The 19234-nt window shown below is 40.4% G+C and overlaps 2 protein-coding genes across 2 annotated transcripts in view; one reads left to right on the top strand and one right to left on the bottom strand.

The window, feature by feature from the left end:
• The window catches only part of MTFR2 (mitochondrial fission regulator 2), a 115094-nt gene that overhangs the window by 44460 nt on the left and 51400 nt on the right, over nucleotides 1-19234 (top strand). The gene's annotated exons all lie outside the window — the stretch shown is intronic.
• PDE7B (phosphodiesterase 7B) overlaps nucleotides 5231-19234 on the bottom strand; it is a 158286-nt gene continuing 144282 nt past the window's right edge. The window contains exon 12 of the mRNA XM_022557350.3: nucleotides 5231-18360. Within this exon, the coding sequence (XP_022413058.2) occupies nucleotides 18125-18360 (236 nt within the window). The 3' untranslated portion in view covers nucleotides 5231-18124. The remainder of the gene's footprint in view (nucleotides 18361-19234) is intronic.

Below are 19234 nucleotides of genomic sequence, written 5' to 3'. Positions count from 1 at the left end.
GATGCCAGAGCTTCTGCTCTATTGAGGGCTACTAATCACTGGGTTTGCCTGAGACTTAGGGGGTTCCCAGGATGTGGGCCTTTCCATTTTAAAATGGAGACAGACCTGGACAAAGCAGAGGTATTGGTCACCTGCCACTCTCTGTCACCCCAACAGACACCTGTGAACGAGGTTGCTGCTCTTCTTTCAGGGCTCTCCATTCATCACACTGCCCCTTACTGACCCTACCTTCTCATATGCGGGTCCCTGCCAGGCCTGCCTCCCATCCCCTCACCAGCTCTTATCTTCTATTTTTCTAGGGCAGGGCTTAAATCAGAGAGGGCCCCCATTATAGGAGAAAGGGAGCTGAACTCAAAACCAGACGTCTAGTCCCAGCTCCACATTTTACTCTCTGTGGGACCTTGGGCAAGTAACTTATTACTGTCAAGTCCCAGTTTACTTGGTTACAAAATGGGGATCATAAGTCCTACTCTATCTACACGACAGGGCCCTTTTGAGATTCTGCTGAAATAATGTATGTGAAAGCAAACATGAAGAAATACAAACTTGCTCATTTTGCACTTTGGAATAAAATTTCTGCATGATTAAACTTAGGGCACCTGACGAAGCTTTCTAGTCTCATCTCTCTCTGTGGATTTGCCTTTTTACCTTCAGGCCTTTCCCATTTGCCAGATACCCTGGGAACTAGCCTTGCCCCAGTGACTAGTTGTCTGTTAGTTCCAGAAGTGACCGTGAAGCAGTCATTTGTTCTATTTGGAAAGCTCAGCTCTACATTTGTCTTGGTAGATTATCAAAGTCCCCCTTTACTACTACCTGGAAACTTCTGTAGTTTCTATAGTCTTATTATTATTACTAACTGGGCCTAATTTTCTTGATTATATGATAATGCATTATCTCTTTTACAAAATGTGTTCCGTAAATACAGATTTCCTTCACAGAGAATTTAGATTTCCTCTGCTCTGCTGTCCCATCCTCTGGCCCGCTGCTCTCTGTTTTGAATTCTCAGATTTGTAGCTTGGCGATACCTCATCCCATGGCCACCTTCCTTCCACCAACTTCTGAGAGCTCCCAGCCAATGAGGGCTCCTAGAAGATGAAGCATTCCAAATTCCCCCTGTCAGTTCTTACGTTCCTAAGGAAACAAAAATATCTTGATTTCTCTCTCTCTGCTTTATCTTTCATGCTTTATCTTGGGGGCTAATCACTTAGTCAACACCATTTCCCCCACATCCTGAGCACTCCAGCAGGACCTTTTTCCTTTGACCATGGTTACACCTTCAAGCTGGGCCTGTTGTGGCTTTTTCGCTGGCCCTACAGTTGTACAATGATTGCTTTGTTGTTTTACTATTTACTGAACAAGTTCTTGTAAAAATCCTTCTCACAACCCATTTATAAATTCATAGATACTTTTAACTAAGTTCACGCACATATCTTTTCTCGTCAGTGGGAAACTTGCTTTCATTCTTACAACTCCAGAATCTTTTTTGACTTCTGAAATGTGGAAAAATATGGAAGCATCAAATTAAAGGAATAAAGCTCATGAAGCCACTTACAGCCAGCCAATCTGGTTTCCAGGTATTAAATCATTTGCTCATTCATTCATTTTTTCATTTTGACAAACTTTTCTTGAGCACTGTTGTTTTAGGTGTTGGGTTTCTAACAGCAAATAGTACACAGATTATATTCTCAAATTGCTCGAAGTCCAGTCAGTGAGACATACACATAACCAATGGTGAGAATACTGAATAGTAAGTGCTATGGTAAAGGGTGCTATAGCTGTCCAATGGAGGGTCGCCAAATCAAACAGAATTGTTTGAATTGGTCCAGAAAGGGTGAGTTGAAGAATCAGCATTCCCATTGGAGAAAACTGCAGGTGGGAGGGCTCATAGATGGGAAATAACACGGGAGCTTCAGAAATCAGCAAGTGTTGACTGGACTCAAGACTGGGGGGAGCTGGGGAGGCAAGAGGGAGGGTGGGTGGGATAGTGATTGCGAGAAGGCTGTAGAGATTGGCAAGCGTTCAGAGTATGGACCTTAGTGTTCCAAAGAGTTGAATTTTTCCATGAAAAGCCACAGGGGGGACCATTAAATGGTTGCAGAAAGGTTAATTAGCTTAGCATTCTAGAAAGACTACTGGATTGGCAGAATGACTGTGATATATTTCAGATGGGGAATTATGAAGCCTGAACAAAAGCTGTATGTGCGAAATGGAGAGGGGTGAGGGATGAATATCTAAAAGGTAGAATCAATAGGGTGAGAGAGAAGGAGGAATTATAAAAGACTTCCAGATTTGTTTTGGTTTGGCTGACTAGGTGGATGGACACCTTGATCATTCACCAAGATAGAAAATAAGAAGCTTCTTTTGTGGAGAAGATGTGTTCTGTTTTGATACATTAGGCTATATTGGCAGTTTGGGTTTGGAGAAGATGTAGATTGGTAACCATCATCCAAATATATCAATAGTTTTTAAAGTCTTGAGTTGAATGAGGTCACCAACGAGACTTTATAGGGTGAAAGGGTCAGAGGGCCAAGGATGGTACCCTTGGGACACTGACATTTTAGTAGTAAGTGGAAGACACAGAGACTTCAAAGGAGACTTAAGACTAGGGTGACCAACTGCCCCACTTTGCTCTGGAGTAAGGGGTTTTTCGGGATGAGGCACTTTCAGTGCTCAAACTGGGATGGTCTCAGACGAACTGGGATGGTCGCCCCAGAAAGGAATGGCTAGAAAATGTAGGGAGAACAATCTGGAGAATATGATGTGAACAAGAGTGTTCAAAGGAAGAAAGAGTGGGCCCCAAATGACAATGCAGGGAGCATGTCAGGTAAGCATAGAAACGCCCTCTGAATTTGGAAAGATGAGAAGTTTCAGGAGCACTCTTTTCTTTTTTAAAAAATTTATTGAAGTATAATTGATTTACAATGTTGTGTTTAATTTCTGCTGTATAGCAAAGTGACTCAGTTATATATATATTCTTTTTCATATTCTCTTCCATTATGGTTTATCACAGGATACTGAATATAGCTCTCTGTGCTATACAGTAGGACTTGGAAAAATTTTTCTTCATTTTTAAAGCTGAATAATATTCCATTGTATGTTTGTACGACACTTCATTTATCCATTCATCCTCCAATGGAAACGAGGGTTGCTTTGATCTGTTGGTTATTGTGAATATTGCTGCTACAATCATGGGTTTACAAATATTATTTCAAGTCCCTGTTTTTAATCCTTTTGATATACACTCAGAAATAGACTTGCTGAATTATATGGTAATTCTGTATTTAATTCTTGAGGAACTGCCACAATATTTTCCAAAGTGGCTCCACCATGTTATGTTCCCACCAACAATGCCTCAGTTTCCAATTTCTTCACATCCTCATCAACACTTGTCTTTTTTTTTTTCATATTAGTTATCTGAATGCCTGGCAAGTGGTATCTTGCTGTGGTTTTTATTTGCATTTCTGTAACGAAGAGTGATGATCACTTTTTTCATGCTCTTGCTTGCCATTTGTACATGTTTAGAGAAAGTTCTCTTAAAGTTCTTTTCCCACTTAAAAATAAGGTTGGTTTCCTTTTGGTTGAGATGTAGGTATTTTTATTTTATTTTTTAAATTTTTATTGGAAATGGGTACTTTTAAGATAGAAGATAAGAGTTCATGAGAAGTGAAGACAGAGCTATAGGATCTTTTGCAGAGCTTTTTAAATAACAAGATTCTAGTCTTTTTCCAATCTTGGTTATTCTGTGCCAACTATTGTAGAACGTACACAAGAAGTGAAAATGATCTCAGGTTCCTGGGTGAGGGAAAGGTAAGTTTTCTACTGTTTCTATGCCTAAATTATATCTGGTTATGTTTTGATAAGCTCTTATGATTCCCTAAGTGAACATATTTTATTTGAGCCAAGACCGTGGACGACCTGGCCCTTGAATCCCATTGAATCTGGCTTAGGAAGTTGTCCTTTCTCATTCTCCTTTCCATAAATTGTGCAAGCCTCTGATGGTTATTTTTCCTTTACATGTTTCCTACATGACTGGAAAATGAATACTTGCAGTATTGAGATATTAGAGTTCTTAAGATGAAAAAAAAAAAAGGCCTTTAAACATCTTAGGATATGCCTGAAACTAACACAACATTTAAATCGACTATTCTTCAATTAAAAAAAAATCTGAAGTATGACCACAACCAAAAATTTTAGGAAATGGAGGAAAAATCAGAGAAGAGCATGAGGTGAGAACTGGAGAAGAGATGAAGGAATTCTGCTTGGAGCTTTGTGAAGAGTACCTCTGCCACTGGAAGCATAGAGTCCTCATTAAGACAGAGAGGGCTCCATTCTCCTTGGCAGTTGCTGTCTGTGTCTTGTTTGGGACTCTTCCAAATGTTGTGCTTTTGCTCCCATCTCACCAAGACGTTGGAAGTTTGCCTCATTTATTCCTAGTAACTTTTATGGCTCTGTTCTAAGCAGCTTAGTGATTATGCTTTACCAGCATGGGCAAACGATGATGAAGGGAACATGATCGGGTAGGAGATAACTTGAAACAGGAGCTGGAGTTACAATTCTGCTCCCAAGTGTTGGTTTACAGGTTGCTCTGCCCACTCCTTGGTTGGCCGCTCCTGGATATTTCCTTTTTTTTTTTTTGCACCCTTTCTCCTTTTGATAGCCTAAGTCTTCTGTGACTATTTTGTCTGAGGTTCCATTTAGCTGAACAATCATTCTTGGAGGACCTATTATCTGCTAGACATTTTGATCTATTCTGGGTTTGAAGAGATGAATCAGACAGTTTCAGGGAAGACAGGTATCTGGAAGCATCGACCCCAAAGTTAAGACAGTAATCTTGCAACATCTACCATGGAAGCAAAAACTGAAATATATACTGAAAACGTTGCATACAGTAACCCTCCCTTCTTAAGCTCTGAGCAAGGTGAGAAGGTCAGGAGAGCATGTTTTCATGTTTCCTGTTCATATGACCATTTAACAATGAAAAAACTTATTAAGCTGCTGGTATGTGATCCACACTCCCTTGATCCTTGTAACAAACCCATGTGCGGTACTGTTATTACCCCATTGATGTAACAGGGACACAGAGGGATTAAGAAACCCTTCAAGGGGTAAACAGCTAGTAAGTGGCTGAGCCAGAATTCCAGTTCAGGCAATCTGCCTGTAACCCCTCCTCTATGCTGCGTCTCCACTGATCACCACTAGAAATCACTGGAGTGGTACACAACTGCTCATTAATCATTAATCATGGGGGGATGGGGGAAGGGAAGAGTTACATCTCAAATGTTGGATTCTTTGGGTGCGTGAGAAACGGTAGTAGCCATCTAAAGCCATCCTCTATTTTTCTACCAACGCTTTTTTGGACTAATCCAACGTCCTAGTATAACTTCAATACATTGTATTTCAGTGTAATGATTACCGACTTGGGTCTTGATTTGGAAATTACACTGTAGTTGAAATTGGTGCTTGTTCTTGGTAGTAGAATTACCATATAACTTTTTCATTTCTAGAGAATATTGGATTATAGACCCTGTGATTCTAGGAGGAAGAGGGCCTCTGCACATAATGTTAGCAGAAGATGTGGTTGCATTGGAAAATCTTGACTGAACTCTCTGGGATTCTAAATAAAAATTCCAGGAAGGCTTGAAGGCTTCTGGGCAGCAAGATCACTTCCAGGGAAAAAGAGATATTTTCTAGCAAGTTCTCAAATTTCAAGAATGGCCTCTTTCTTAAATTAAATGTTAATAAGAAATCACTGTACACGGGGTTGCTGTCTAAGCAATCTCTTTCTCTTCATGTTCTCCATTGCTTTTTGAGAGCCAACTCTGATTAAACGTAAGAGGGCTTGAGTGGAGCCATTTTTTCCCAGCTATTATCTGGGGCTCTTTTTCTCCCTGAACTGAATGTGGCCGGGCACAGGACCCTGAACTTAGATTAAAATATGGATGTTGCTTGATTTATACTTTACAAAGGGATTACATGCATTTCCAATGTAAGTATTTATCAAAAATCATTTACTTATTAGTATCCTCTTTTAGTCTTTGCTGCTACATGATGTTCTCCATCATTAAAGAGTGGCCCACTTGCTTGGTCAGGGGTAAATTTCTTTCAATTTTTCAGACTTACTATATACCTTTCCATTTCATCCAGAAAACTGGCAGGTTTGATGACCCTTCCTATTACAGCAAGCTGCCTGGGCTCACAGTTGATCTCTGGAGACATAGTACAAAGGAGACTTAAAAAGTGTTAGCTACAGACCCTATCTCTGCCTCCAGACTACACACAGAATCTATAACAGTAGTATTGCTGGGCTTGGAGTCCCCAGAGAAGAAGCAGAGCTGGTTGTATGCCAAGATCTCCAGGTCATTGCTGTTTCTTAAAGAGCCTGATCCCACCACCCCTGCCTAGCCTAGGTTCTCTGGGTTTGGAGCCCCTAACCACTCTCTGGGTAACCGCATGTAAATTGCTGATGCCCAGAACCTCCCTGGGACCATCACAGTCAATCCAGACCATAAGTCACCTCGTCCAAGAGCTCCGGGCTCCCCTTTCCCCTAAGGCTTGGAAGTGGATCTAGGAGGACTCTGTAAATCCCTGAGGGTCTCCTTTCAGCCACAGAGGGAATGTTCAGACCAGTTCTCTGGGCAGTTGAATGTCCGGCTTAACCCACCCTCCCCCACCTGTTTTACCACCTAAGAATAATGCTTCCTCCATTCATTATCTTCTTCCATTGCCTCATACCCCATGTTCTTCTGATCTAACCTTCTTTTACCAGAGTCCTCCTTCCTGACCCTTATATTATGTTCTCTGGAGCTCCCAGAATAGGATAAACACACAATTATGCACTCTATCTCTGCACCTGACATTCCTTTATCCTTTATGCTTCAATAGAAAAACTGTCCCACCCCCAAGACTCTGCTTTCAAGATGCCTCTCAAATGGAAGCCATTCGTTGCCAACTGTCCTTCATGTCAGTGTTGGGAAATAGGATCAGTTCCCCCTTACATCTTACTGCCACTTCTCGACCATTATTTCTCTACCCTCATTAAGGGATCAAAAACTCTAAAACTCTTCCTCCTGGGGTTCTTGACATGTAGCAGTACCACCCCCTCGTCTCTGCCATCACTGATGTTCCATAGTCTCTATTTCAGTTACTGGAGAGGTCCCAGGCTTCTCACCCCAAGTCCTGCCATCATCCTGTGTGTCACGATTTTATTACCAAGTCGATAACTCATCTGCCACCAGGTCCTTTCTTTTCTTATCTACATTAACTTTCTCCTCCATGTCCTGAAGCTACCCACTCCTGTGGCCAACGCTCCTGGATCTGTCCTTACATCTAATTGCTTTGCTTCCAAAAGAATAAATGAATAAATAGATTGGAGTATCTGGAACATTAATGATGATGAGAGTGAAGAAGCTGAAATGTGGAATAAGAATAACATTGTCATCTCCAGATGGCAGAAGCTAGAGGGATTTTCAAGACTTTTACTTTTTTTGTTTTCTAAGACAGATCTGAATTAGTAAGGGAAGAATATAGGAGAAAGAAACAAAGATGTGCTTTTGATCCTCCTTCCTGTAAGACTTCTCCAGACTTTCCCCCCAAATATGCAAAAACAACCATATCTCAAACCTGAAGCAATCTGTCCCAGTAGCCTCACTCAGGGGAAATCTGGAAGACGTGTAGGTGCTGTGTGTGTGTGTGTGTGTGTGTGTGTGTGTGTGTGTGTGTGTGTGTTGGGGACGATGCCATGGGAGGTAAAGCACAGGGTGGATGGGTGAGGAGTGTCAAGGCTGAGCAGCAGCCCCCTTCCCCACAACATTCATGTTCACCTAGAACCTCAGAATGTGACCTTCCTTGGAAATAAGGTCTTGTAGATGTTATTGGTTAAGATGAGGTCAGACTAGATTAGGGTGGATCCTGATCCCATGACTTGTTTCCCAAGGAACACCTGGAAACCACCAGAAGCTAGAAGAGACAAGAAAGGATTCTTTTCTGGAGCCTTTAGAGCACGCAGGCTCCGACAACACCTTGGTTTCAGGCTTCGGCCTCCAGATCTGTGAGAGAATGAATTTCTGTTGTATTAAGCCACCCGGCTTGTGGTAATTTGCTACAGCAGCCCTAGGACACTGATACAGCAGGGGAGTAGTAATTTTGTTTCTGCTTGGTTATTCTTCCTTAAATGCTTATTTTCCTTCACATGTTAAAGAACAATCAATACAAGCTCACTCACCTTGCCATTTCTCCTCCTTGCCTCCTGTCTCCATCGACAGCCTCATTTGAGTTAGAAGAATTGAATAACCTCTTGCAGCAAACGGAGCATAGCTCCACCAGTGTTTTTAGTTGATAAAAGCTACTAAGTGGCAATAGTATACAAAATAGTGTGCAAAGCACTCCGAGTACATTAGCTCTAATTCTCACTCCAAAGCTGCAAAATAGGCTCTATTATTATTGTTTCTGAAGCGAAATTAAGCCTCAAATATCACTTTTTACAAGTGATTTGTTTTATATGGACAAAGTTGAATGATATACTTGCCATCTGGTCAGAGCCTTTGCCAACCATGTGTAAAAAATTTGTGTCCCTAAAACAGCTCTAAATATAACAAGGAAGAAACAAGGACTATGTCCAGTCATTGCTTGCTCCGTGCTTTGTTTTCTGGCCCCAATAAAACTTTATTAACATATTCAAGTCAGGTGTCCTCCCCTTCCCCCTTAATCCCAAGGCAATTTTCCGTGACATTCGCACAGACCCAAACTCTCCGCAGACTGAGGCCGGCACACAGCCCTTGCTCTGTGGGCTGCTTCCCTCATTGGAGGCTCTTCTCATCTCATCTTGCTCAGAGGCTGGTACTGGGGCCTCCGGGATTCACTGTGTAGAGACTGCGATCACCATCAGGGCAATGGCCTTTGGCTGTCTGCCTGGCTCTTATGTAGGTGGTTGGTAGAGTTAAATGTTCCCTCAATCATGCTAAGAACTGGAAACCTGCTGTTAAAGTGAAAGTTGATCAGAGTGAAAAAAAAATCTCAGCCTTCCCATTAGAGTTTAAGATCAAGAAAGCTTCAGTTGCAAAAAGTTATTTTTTGGTAAACTTTTAGTGGGATGATTGATACATTTTTAGTAACTAAAGTCAGTAGAAGCATCTAAGAACTATTTCACATCATGTTACATAACCTGAGAATTGAAAGATCTATCAGAACTTTTTGTTCTTCCCCAAGTCAGTCAGGTTAACACTTGAAAATTCGTCTGTAATTCTAGAATATATTTCTCACTTATGCTAGTATGTGATACCGTTGGTATTTTGTTTGCATTTATAAGTTATTTTTCTTCAAGTGTGGATGAAAGTCCATTGATATGTTAAGTCTGACTCTCTGGTTAGAAAGGTCCAAACAAAAATGTAACAGTGGGAAGTGGAAAGGGATAAATAACCCCAAGAACTGACCCTTCATTTTGATCCCTTAGGCATACTTTGCTGACAACTTAAAAAATGCACATGTAGTTGCTTCCTGGGAAAAAAAAAAGCAGGAGTCAGTTATGTGTGATTGCAAGTGCTTGAAACAAAGATAAAATAGGAGATTCATCTGCTGCTCTCATGTTCCTTTGTAAAGATGAGGGTTGGGATTTATCTCTGTCTTTTCTTGGATTGTGTATTACTTTTATTAGCTCTGCAAAGCTTATTAGCTCTGCAAAGGAAGTAATTTAGTGGTCCTTCTGTAGGTTTTTTTCTATTTGGATGGGAAAAAAATAGAAATCTTTGGGCATCAAGTTTTTTCAGGGGAATTATCTTTGCCCTCACCACTCAGAAGAGTAGGCTCATAAACTGGGAGGAGAAAACCTGTTGTCTTCCTAAGTCATGTTCCTAGAAACAAAGCAAGTCTACTGGATAGAAATCAGCAAAATCAAAAAACAACATCTGCATTCAAATTATCGGGACATTTATTGTTCCAATAGGAACTTGTTTGTTTGGATTTAAATGTTAACATATTTTTCTGATATGATTTTCAATTTATCAGTCAAAAATGTGTTTTTTCATTTAAGAAACATTTGTTTTGTACTTTCTGTACTACACTGTGGAGAATATATTAAAAAGGATAGTTATTCCTGTTATCAAGGAACTTGTAGATCAGGGGGCGAGGGAGATGTTGGGTTTTGCTAATACTTAATTGAGTGCTTTCTGTGTGCCAGGCACTGTTCCAAGTGCTTTATATGCATGAAATCTTTCCATCTTCAGAAACTCTATGAAATAGGTATTACTTTCTATCATCATTTTACTGATAAAGAAACTGAGGCACAAAAAGTTTGGAAGCTTGCCCAAGGTCAGACACCTAGTAAGTGGTAAATTCAAGCCACAAACTCAAGCAAGTTAACCACAATGTTATATTAAATCTCAAGTTGGGCAGAAAATACACACACATATCAATAATAAATAACTAATAATCACTGACAAAACTAAAGCAAATGATAAACAGGGAGATCATTGTGGGTTGTGGTCAAGGAATCCTTCATGATATGAAACCAAAATTAGATCCAAACAATATCATTTATATTGTCTTCTTGGAACTGTGCATTAGCATCTGGGAGGTTCAGAGAAGCATGCAGGAGAGGAGCCTGGGTGTTTAATCCATTGTTTCTCAAATATCTTTGGCTATGAAGCCATTTTTTTTTCAAGGAATACTTAGCATCTTTTAGCATATGCATTATCAAGCATAGTTTGGGAGAAGAGAATCTATTTTAGGATCATCTATTTACAGAGACTCCCCTGGATTCTCCACCTCTGCTGTCAGTGGCCAGAATCTAATACTACAAGAGGAAGGGCCACTGGAAATTTCTATGGATAGAATTTATAGGATATAATTGGAATTCATGAAAAACTTGACAGTGTATCAAGTTTTGTTTGTTAACTAAATAACCGGGTTGTATTATCATTACCTCTAGGAAAGGCTTGACAGACTGTTTCTCTCTGGTTGGGCTGAGGAGTACTTACTTTACAGTCAGAAAAGACAGTTCCTTATTTGTCCCTGGTCTTATTAGTGTATCCTTAGTACCCAAGGGACACTGTCTTCCTCTATAATCATTTTTTACAATATTTTGTCCATATTATAAGGATTGTTTTATAGTCAAACTGGTCACCTGTATATATAATCATGCTCAATGTCTAGTAATGGGTCTTGTGTTTTCTTTTGCACAAAAAAGTACAACCTAGAGAAAGCAAAAGTCATATCCCAACTCCCACTTTGTAGATTTTTGTTCTTTAAATGATGTAAGAATTTATATTTGCTGAGTACCCTCTTTCTGCTAGAACCCATGCTATATGTTTATCTATGTCCTCTAATTTTGACCTCACACTGCCCTGGGAGGTAGGTGTTCCCCTCGATTTATACATTTGGAAATGGAGGCACAGAGAAGTTAAACTGACTTCCTGGGGTTAAACAGCATGTGATAATGAGGGCTTTGAATTCTGGTCTGTCTGACTCCAAAGCCTTCACTTTTGAAACTCTACCGTACCACTTCCTTAAAAGGAAAAAATTATTGGAGATTAAATCAGCACTTGCAATACTAGAATTTAAAGTATTTCAGGCAATTGAATCAAAAATACACTGTTGCTTAGATGACTAACTAAGCAAGGCAATCATGCATCTGCAAACCATATCAGCTAAAACTTAAAATTTGTCTAATAATCTCTCTGGTTTACTTAAAAAAAAATCATGGACTGTTTCACAGCTAAAAGCTCCTCATTTAGTCATTATTCAAATGTTTGTCTATTACATTCCCACGGAGGCAGGACGGAGTCTTCTCCCTCCTCGGACACGTTGTTAGGAAATGCCTCTGCATTCCGTCCTGCTCTAGGGCAGGCAGTAAGCTTTAGCTGAGAACACATTTGGAGATGTGTGAATGAGTGAACCAAGCGTATCCTGGAAGCACCAGCCCATGCCTGCTCCTGCAGAGCCTGTGAAAGCCCAGCAAACTTTTTGGGGACTGACGCAGAGGACCAGAGCTATCACCAGCTGGATCTGGGGCTTTGGTGGCACAGATGAAAGGGAGATAAATGCCTCATATTTTGTTCTTAGGAGCTGTTTCCTTCACAGAAATTTCTGACAAAACTGGTAACAAAAGATACACTATCTTCTACTCTAAAATACAGAGGACTAAACAGAAAAGTAGGCTGTAGTTGAGGCAAGAGTTTTCATTGAGTAATCTTTTTACCCAGTCTTGCCAATAAATGAGTACATAAACTAATCAATCTGTTTTAAAAAAATATATAGAAATGAGTTTGTCTTCCCAGTGTAAGATTACTAGCATCTCTTTACTACATTATTCTCCATATATTCTCCACATTCTTACCACGTGTGAATGGCTATTTGTAAAGCATCTTATAATTTAACAGGAGGGAACTTGTGTCTCTGAAAAGCCTACCACGTACCAGACAGAGTGCTAGGTGCTTTTTGTATGCAATCTCCTTTAATTGCCGTAACAAAACCAGAAACAACACCAAAACCATAACAAAACCATTATTGTCTAGAAATAATTTTGTAGAGGTTCAGTAACTTGCCTGAAGTCACAGAATATGTTAGTGACAGAACCAAGACTGGGACCACTTTTGTCTCCACATCTTATCTGCACTATATTACATTGTTCTCCAGGAGGTAAGCCCTCACAGATGTCCTCATGAAATCTCTAAGAAGAGTTCACTGGTAGTGCCAATCTCTGACACAAGTCTGAACACTCTGGAGGGATTGGGTCTTTTTATATCCCAAGTATCTAGCCCAACCTCTGGCACATAGTAGATCCTCAATCAGTATTTGTTGATTTACATTATTCCAATTTCCAATGCGGAAAAGGCAATTGTGGCTTGCTGATCTCACAAGGTTACTGACTTTGGTTGTGATAGTCCTAATTTTTCCAATCCTGTTTTCATTGGGGTAAGGCTACACAGTTATGGAATCACTCTGACTGCCCAGATGGCATTTGCTTTTACTTATCCCTGTATAGTTCATGTGTGTGTTACAATCCTAGGTCAACACCTTTTACACAATAAATAGATTCTTTTTTCCCTTGAATTTCCTACTTTATGGCAGTGACCAATATTGCAATCATGACAAAGTTTAAATCAAGCAGTGTTGCAGTAAGCTGAAAGGAATATAGACCCTTGACTTGAAAGACCGTGGTCTCATAAGAGTCTACAGGAGTTAACAATTGTCAAACGGAAATTTCTTTTTAGTGAATTCTGTTTTCCAAATTTTTGACTGTGTGACGTAGCAAAACAGCTTGTACAAATACACTTACTTGCTTACGTTTCTACATGTAAATAAAAAGATATTTTGTGAGAGACTGAGAGCAACAAATATTGTTTGTTGAAATTTATAGTTTTACACAAATGAACATACATTACCAAAGAGAAGAACGAGTGCCAATGTTTTTCTGTATTATGGAAATTCACACACACACACACACACATACATACACACAAAACAGATTAAAGGACACTACAAAATATTTTGCTTATTGGCACCACGTAGATTTTCACACTTAAGACATTTTCTGTCATTTTTAATATTAATATTTGATTGGATAATAAAAATTTGCCAATTGAACTATTCTTTAAAAATATACTTTAAATATAAATACGAATAAATAGCTCTATTTTGCCTCTTTGGTATGAAACAGCATATACTATATTTATTGCAATAAAAGATTTTTCTTTAAAAAAAATTCGTTGATTTAAATTCAATTGCTTACATAGGCTTGGCCTATTTGACGATGTGTCTGCTAGGTTCCTGGGTACATTTGAAAGTCATGTCTGACCTTTACTTGGGAAACCACTGGGGGGGGGTGTCCCACTTTTTTTTTTTTTTTTTTTGCGGTACGCGGGCCTCTCACTGCTGTGGCTTCTCCCGTTGCGGAGCACGGGCTCCGGACGCGCAGGCTCATTGGCCATGGCTCACGGGCCCAGCCACTCTGCGGGCATGTGGGATCCTCCTGGACCGGGGCACGAACCCGTGTCTCCCGCATCAGCAGGCGACCTCAACCACTGCGCCACCAGGGAAGCCCTGGGGTCCCACTTTTGATTTTAATTGGATGATATGGAGTGTGGACAAATGAAAAAAGTGACTTTGCATTCAGACATGGAGAAGCATTAGGGTATCAGTGAGATTCTGAATACAAATCTTAACAAAATGAACATGAGGAGACTATGTAAAGATATAAGACTGTTCCTGGGAACCATGGGTGGTGGGTTTTTTTTTTTTCTCCTCTATTTCCAGATAGATTTAGACACTCAGTTGTCCTGCCTGAACTGTTCTATTGTTCTTGCTGGCTTTCAATCCTGAAATGCAAGACCATAGTTTTCACAAGTAAGTCCACTATGTTTCCACAACCTAAAACATTGTACCTCATTCTCATTCATATATGAATTTGACAAATGTGGATCAGAAAAATATCAGAACTCAGGGGAAATGCAGAGCTGAATGGTGGCCCTTTTTCCCTATCTTGGTACTAACTGGCAAATGATGGCTTCATGGACATGGCTGTTTCTGCAGCCCCTGGTGGAATGAGTCCCATGGATCATGGCTGCATCTGTGCTCTTGACCTTGACCTTGAATCTGATTGGTTGGCTGGTAACATGTTACCTGGTGAGAATCAGAATATTTTCATATTGCAATATTTTTAAGAAATTATCTTTATTTTTAATTGTTTATCTAGACATGCCAATGGATATTTCGGCCACATTTTGAGCAAAAATTCACAAGGTGTTTTTTTTTTTTTCCAAACCTCACGTGTGTACACAAAACAACACAATTGTAAGGGTTTGCGTAAAAGAACAAAGCATAAGAAATACAGTGAGATACAAGCTCATAACCAATGTTCAAATCAGTGAGCAGATCTGATTCAACATGAGAAAAGTTACAAAACAAGTCTGTGGCTTGTAGGAAGCACTACCTGGTGACAGCTTTGCAGGACACGCTCCACATCCCATTGCGGGAAGCCTTAGGCAGGTAGAAACAGAGCAGGATTTTCACTCAGCCTAGCAGGGAGTTATGGGGAGGTCAGCGTTCCAGGAACAAGGTTCTGACTGTTCACAGGTGCTGTAAAAAGAAAAAGGCTTTGCCTATCAGGCCTGGCAGTGATATCTATTCTCTCTCTCTTAATTTGATTTTAACTTTAGCTTTCACTTACTAAAAATAGCTTTTTGATTCCTTTCTTCTCAAGCATTGAAGGAATTAAACTCGGAAAGTCAGCTCTTGATGGTCCAGGGACTAAGAGAAAAAGAATGTGAAGATAAAGCCCACGGATAATCCAACAGCTGTGTCTTAACTAGTAATTGGACACTGGACACCTTCTATTGAAATATTGCTAGAGAGCCACCAGTAGGCAGGAAAAAAAAGAGTTTTCATATTCTTTTTCTTTTTTTTTTTTTTTTTTTTTGGTCAAAAAGTGAGAAACTCAAGAAATCTCCAGATGGTTGAAAGAAGGAGACAAATGTATCTAGTTTATGCATCACATCTCATTTTACTTCAAATTTGTATTGTACTAGTAGCTGCTTCATAGGCTCAACTGTTAGATATTTGGTAGTTTTCTCTGTGAGCTCTTCTTCAAGACCTAATACACTTTTGTCCTATAGATTTGGAACTACTAAAACCACGTCCAGTCTTATTTATTTAAATTATTATATAAATATAGTTTAAACAAAGTCCATTTCCTAAACTCAAAGTAGAGGCTCCATTAGCTAAAATAGCATCTTCTTTCTTATCTCTACTGTATCTTCCCCAGTAATTGCTTTCCTTGATTTGATCTCATGTACATTAAAAATAGACTGCTCAAAAGCCCAAACCAAACCAAAATAAGAGAGGTTTGGAAGCAGAAATACATTCAATACATTCTCTTTTGGGGCTTCACCAAGCTGAGAGCTTCAGAGTATTAAAGCAATAAAAAATCATGTGTCAGTTCATAGTTATTACAGGAAAAAACCCAAAGTTAGTGTTAAGTTTTCACAACTTCCTTTCTTACCCATATCAATAATTTCAACTTATCATCCACCCATTTCATGAAGTTTTCACACTTTCTTTAGTACCATCTGACAATCTCTTCTGCTTTAATGAAAGTACGACTAACTTTCCAAATTTCCTCTAAACCTTTATTCTGCAAGCCTCAGTCTTTCTGCAGGAACTTAATACAATCCAGTCAAGTTTCTAACATTTCATTTGTACGTTAGGAGGAAAGAAAAAAAAAAAAGAGTTGCACTTAGGAAATGAGAGTTAGCTGACATTCTATCAGCTTGCGAAACACCTTGATAGTGGCAGAAACAATCATAGTATCATTCTCCCACTACCACATTGTTTAAGGTAAAAAGAAAGGGGGCATTGCCAATTTTCATCTAACATTAGTTATGCTAGAACTTATAAAGAAAATGCACAGAGTTTAGCTGACTAGAGAAGAATGCTGTAATAAATTGATTTTCCGGCCAAGTATATGCAGAAAAAATGGCAACAAAAACCTACCCAGGAAGGTAAATTCTATCAGACAACTGAAATATTTTCTTTCCTTAAGTTATGTTAACGTCTGCTAAACAGTTGCGTAGTTGTTCACATGAAATGAAGGAAAAAGGAAAATCCAGTTACTATTGACACCAAAGAAATGCACGCCAACCATAAACCAAAGAAATGCACACCAACCATAAACCAGAGATGCTTTGGTACTGTAGCCAGAACAGACGACAGCATGCTAGGGGAGCAGGGAAGTCCCTGATGGATAGATGACGGGGTCACGGAAGGTTTGTGAGACCTGCTATGTGTCCCGCGAGGCTGACACACTGCCATGTCCATGACAAGAGTCGTATAAACACAAGCTTATCAGCTGGCTTGTTAAAACAGAGTGCAACATCGCTGTGTTGAAAGTGACTTCAGGCTTGCTGAAGGGTCTTGTTCATCTGAGGAAACAATGCTTGGTGCCACAGATTAAACACTATGGTCTCAAGCGGAATGCATGTGAAGTTTCCAAAATATTTCCTCAAAGACTTTATTCAGTTTTGCTTTGTGACCTTAGCTGGAAAGCATAAAGATGGACATGGGAAGGCAGTTCAGAAGGACATCTGTGAGGATTTAAGTTGGGCAGCTTTCAGAAGATGAAAGATGTTTAAAGTTAAGGCCTTTATCTGCAAACAATAGTATATTAATAAACTCTATACCATATTTACAAATGCATTCTCTTGTATTAAAACTAACAAACAGTATTCTGTTCACAGTGCCATTGTTTATACAGGTAGCAATCCCATAATACTCATGTATTTTGGCATGGGAATCAGTAGCGCTTGATATTTACAGAGAATGTACAGGTGTGAATATAAACATGTCACTGAATCTGAGTTATCGATAAAAGACAGATTGGCAAATGGTGCAAAGGAATGAACTGTACAGCACCTTCCCCTTGGATCGGATAGGAAACGTGGTTTCTTAATTGAGAAGATGCCAAATCTCTGACCCAAAGTGGCATAAAGTCCGTAAGAAAACAGTGAACCCCCTGTTCGAGTTTGGGTACATTGAGTAATGTTTGCCCATAGTCTTAGATCCATTGTCTAGTGCATAAAATAGAAAAGTTAAAAAGATTTATTATTATTTTTATAATAATAATTATTATTAAAATAGAAGGTACTTTCTCTCACGCTCTCATTTGTGCTTTTGCACCTGAAACCAATATCCTTGGAGTTCCAAATATGCTGGTGTTTTTGTCATGCAGATCAGCAGTCCGAGGGCCAACGCTAAAAATGCTCTGGACTTAGGAAGTGCCGCCTGTCTCAGTATGACCCAGGACCCGAGGGGCCCACGGCAGGAGCACCTCTTTCTTACTCCCCAGTCTTCACCTCGAGGGCCAAGCCGGCCCCTGGAATCAGCTCCCTCATGGCGGAATGGAGCTGCTTATTTCGGCAGCTAATGCTGAGGTGACGGATGGCTTCTGTACACTTGGAAAAAGGAGGGAGGCAGGTGAGCGGGAGGAGGGTGGCGTTCCAAAGAGCCCCAGGACGACACCCAGACAGGGGCTGGGTTTACCGGCAAGAGCCCCTCAGAGCATCTGCCCTCCCAGAGGCCTCTGCGCGAGGAGGCTGGCACTCTCAGTGTGCAGAGCAGGGGGCAGGCCTGGCTGGCACTACGGGGCGTCGCCTTCGGTCACGGTCTGCCCCTCAGCCTCGGTCTCTGGGCCGGTGTGGTCTGGGCTGCCGCTGCCACCGCCACCGCTGCTGCTTCTGCGCTGGTTGGGCAACAGCCTCTTCCACTGGGCTTTGTTGTGCGCCAGGTGGCTTAGCATGCTCTCAGACAGGGCGCTGTGTCCCGTGAAACGGGCCCATTCACGGAAGAGGGGCTCCACGATGTAGGTCATGAAACCTGGAACAGGCAAGGCCAAGCTCATCACCAGCAGGGCAGTAAGACCTACTTCTTCCTCCCTAACAAACATGACTGGGCCCACGATGTGCTGGGCCCGTGCGTAAGAAGGCCACCAAGATGCAGTCCTTGCCCTCAGTGTCGAAGCATAAGATATGTCACCTTGGGCTTGGCATCTAACCTCTCAGTGCCTCAGTTTCTGCAGTTGTAAAAAGGCGTTAAGAAGGGTACCAAACCCATAGGGTTGTTATGACAATCAAATGACTTAACACACGTGAAGATGCTTAGAAAGCTCCTGGCACATAATAAACACTCAATAAATATTGGCTATTATTATTTGAAGAAGGGAGAAGACATATAAAGAAAAAAGTAAAAAAAAGTTTGTGCTAGAACTAAGGAGGGTGGGTGGGGGATGGGAGGAAAGATCAAATGATACCAGGAAGGGGCACCTCGTTGATTTAGACCATATGAAGAATTGATACATCTACTCCGTAGGGTATTTTTTCAGGGTTATCATTTCACAGTTTTGTCTTACTTTCAATTATGTTAAACAACTAGGTGTAGGCAATAAAAGTTCATTCGTCTTCAATACAGATTTTTACCTGCATAAATGTTCTGCTTGAATGACTAGATAAGATGGATTGATATGAGACTTCTTTGTTTGCATGTCTGTTCTCTTAATTATTTTAGCCTTGCTGCTTTCTAACCATGTTTCACTGTTAATGTGCCTTCCATATTAAACATGATGTATTAAAGCAAAGATAACTTCCAGTCTAGGCTGGAATAACTGGACTCATCACAAATTTGGATATATTTAGGTTTTATTGTATTTCCCCGAAATGTAGGTATGGGGAGAAAAGGCAAGTGTTTTTCAGCT

Source organism: Delphinapterus leucas, chromosome 12 (assembly GCF_059928025.1).
Source record: "Delphinapterus leucas isolate spDelLeu-1000000601 "Yukka" chromosome 12, BTC_Dleu_Yukka2, whole genome shotgun sequence".
NCBI lineage: Eukaryota > Metazoa > Chordata > Mammalia > Artiodactyla > Monodontidae > Delphinapterus > Delphinapterus leucas.
This window is presented reverse-complemented; position numbering and strand designations above follow the sequence as displayed.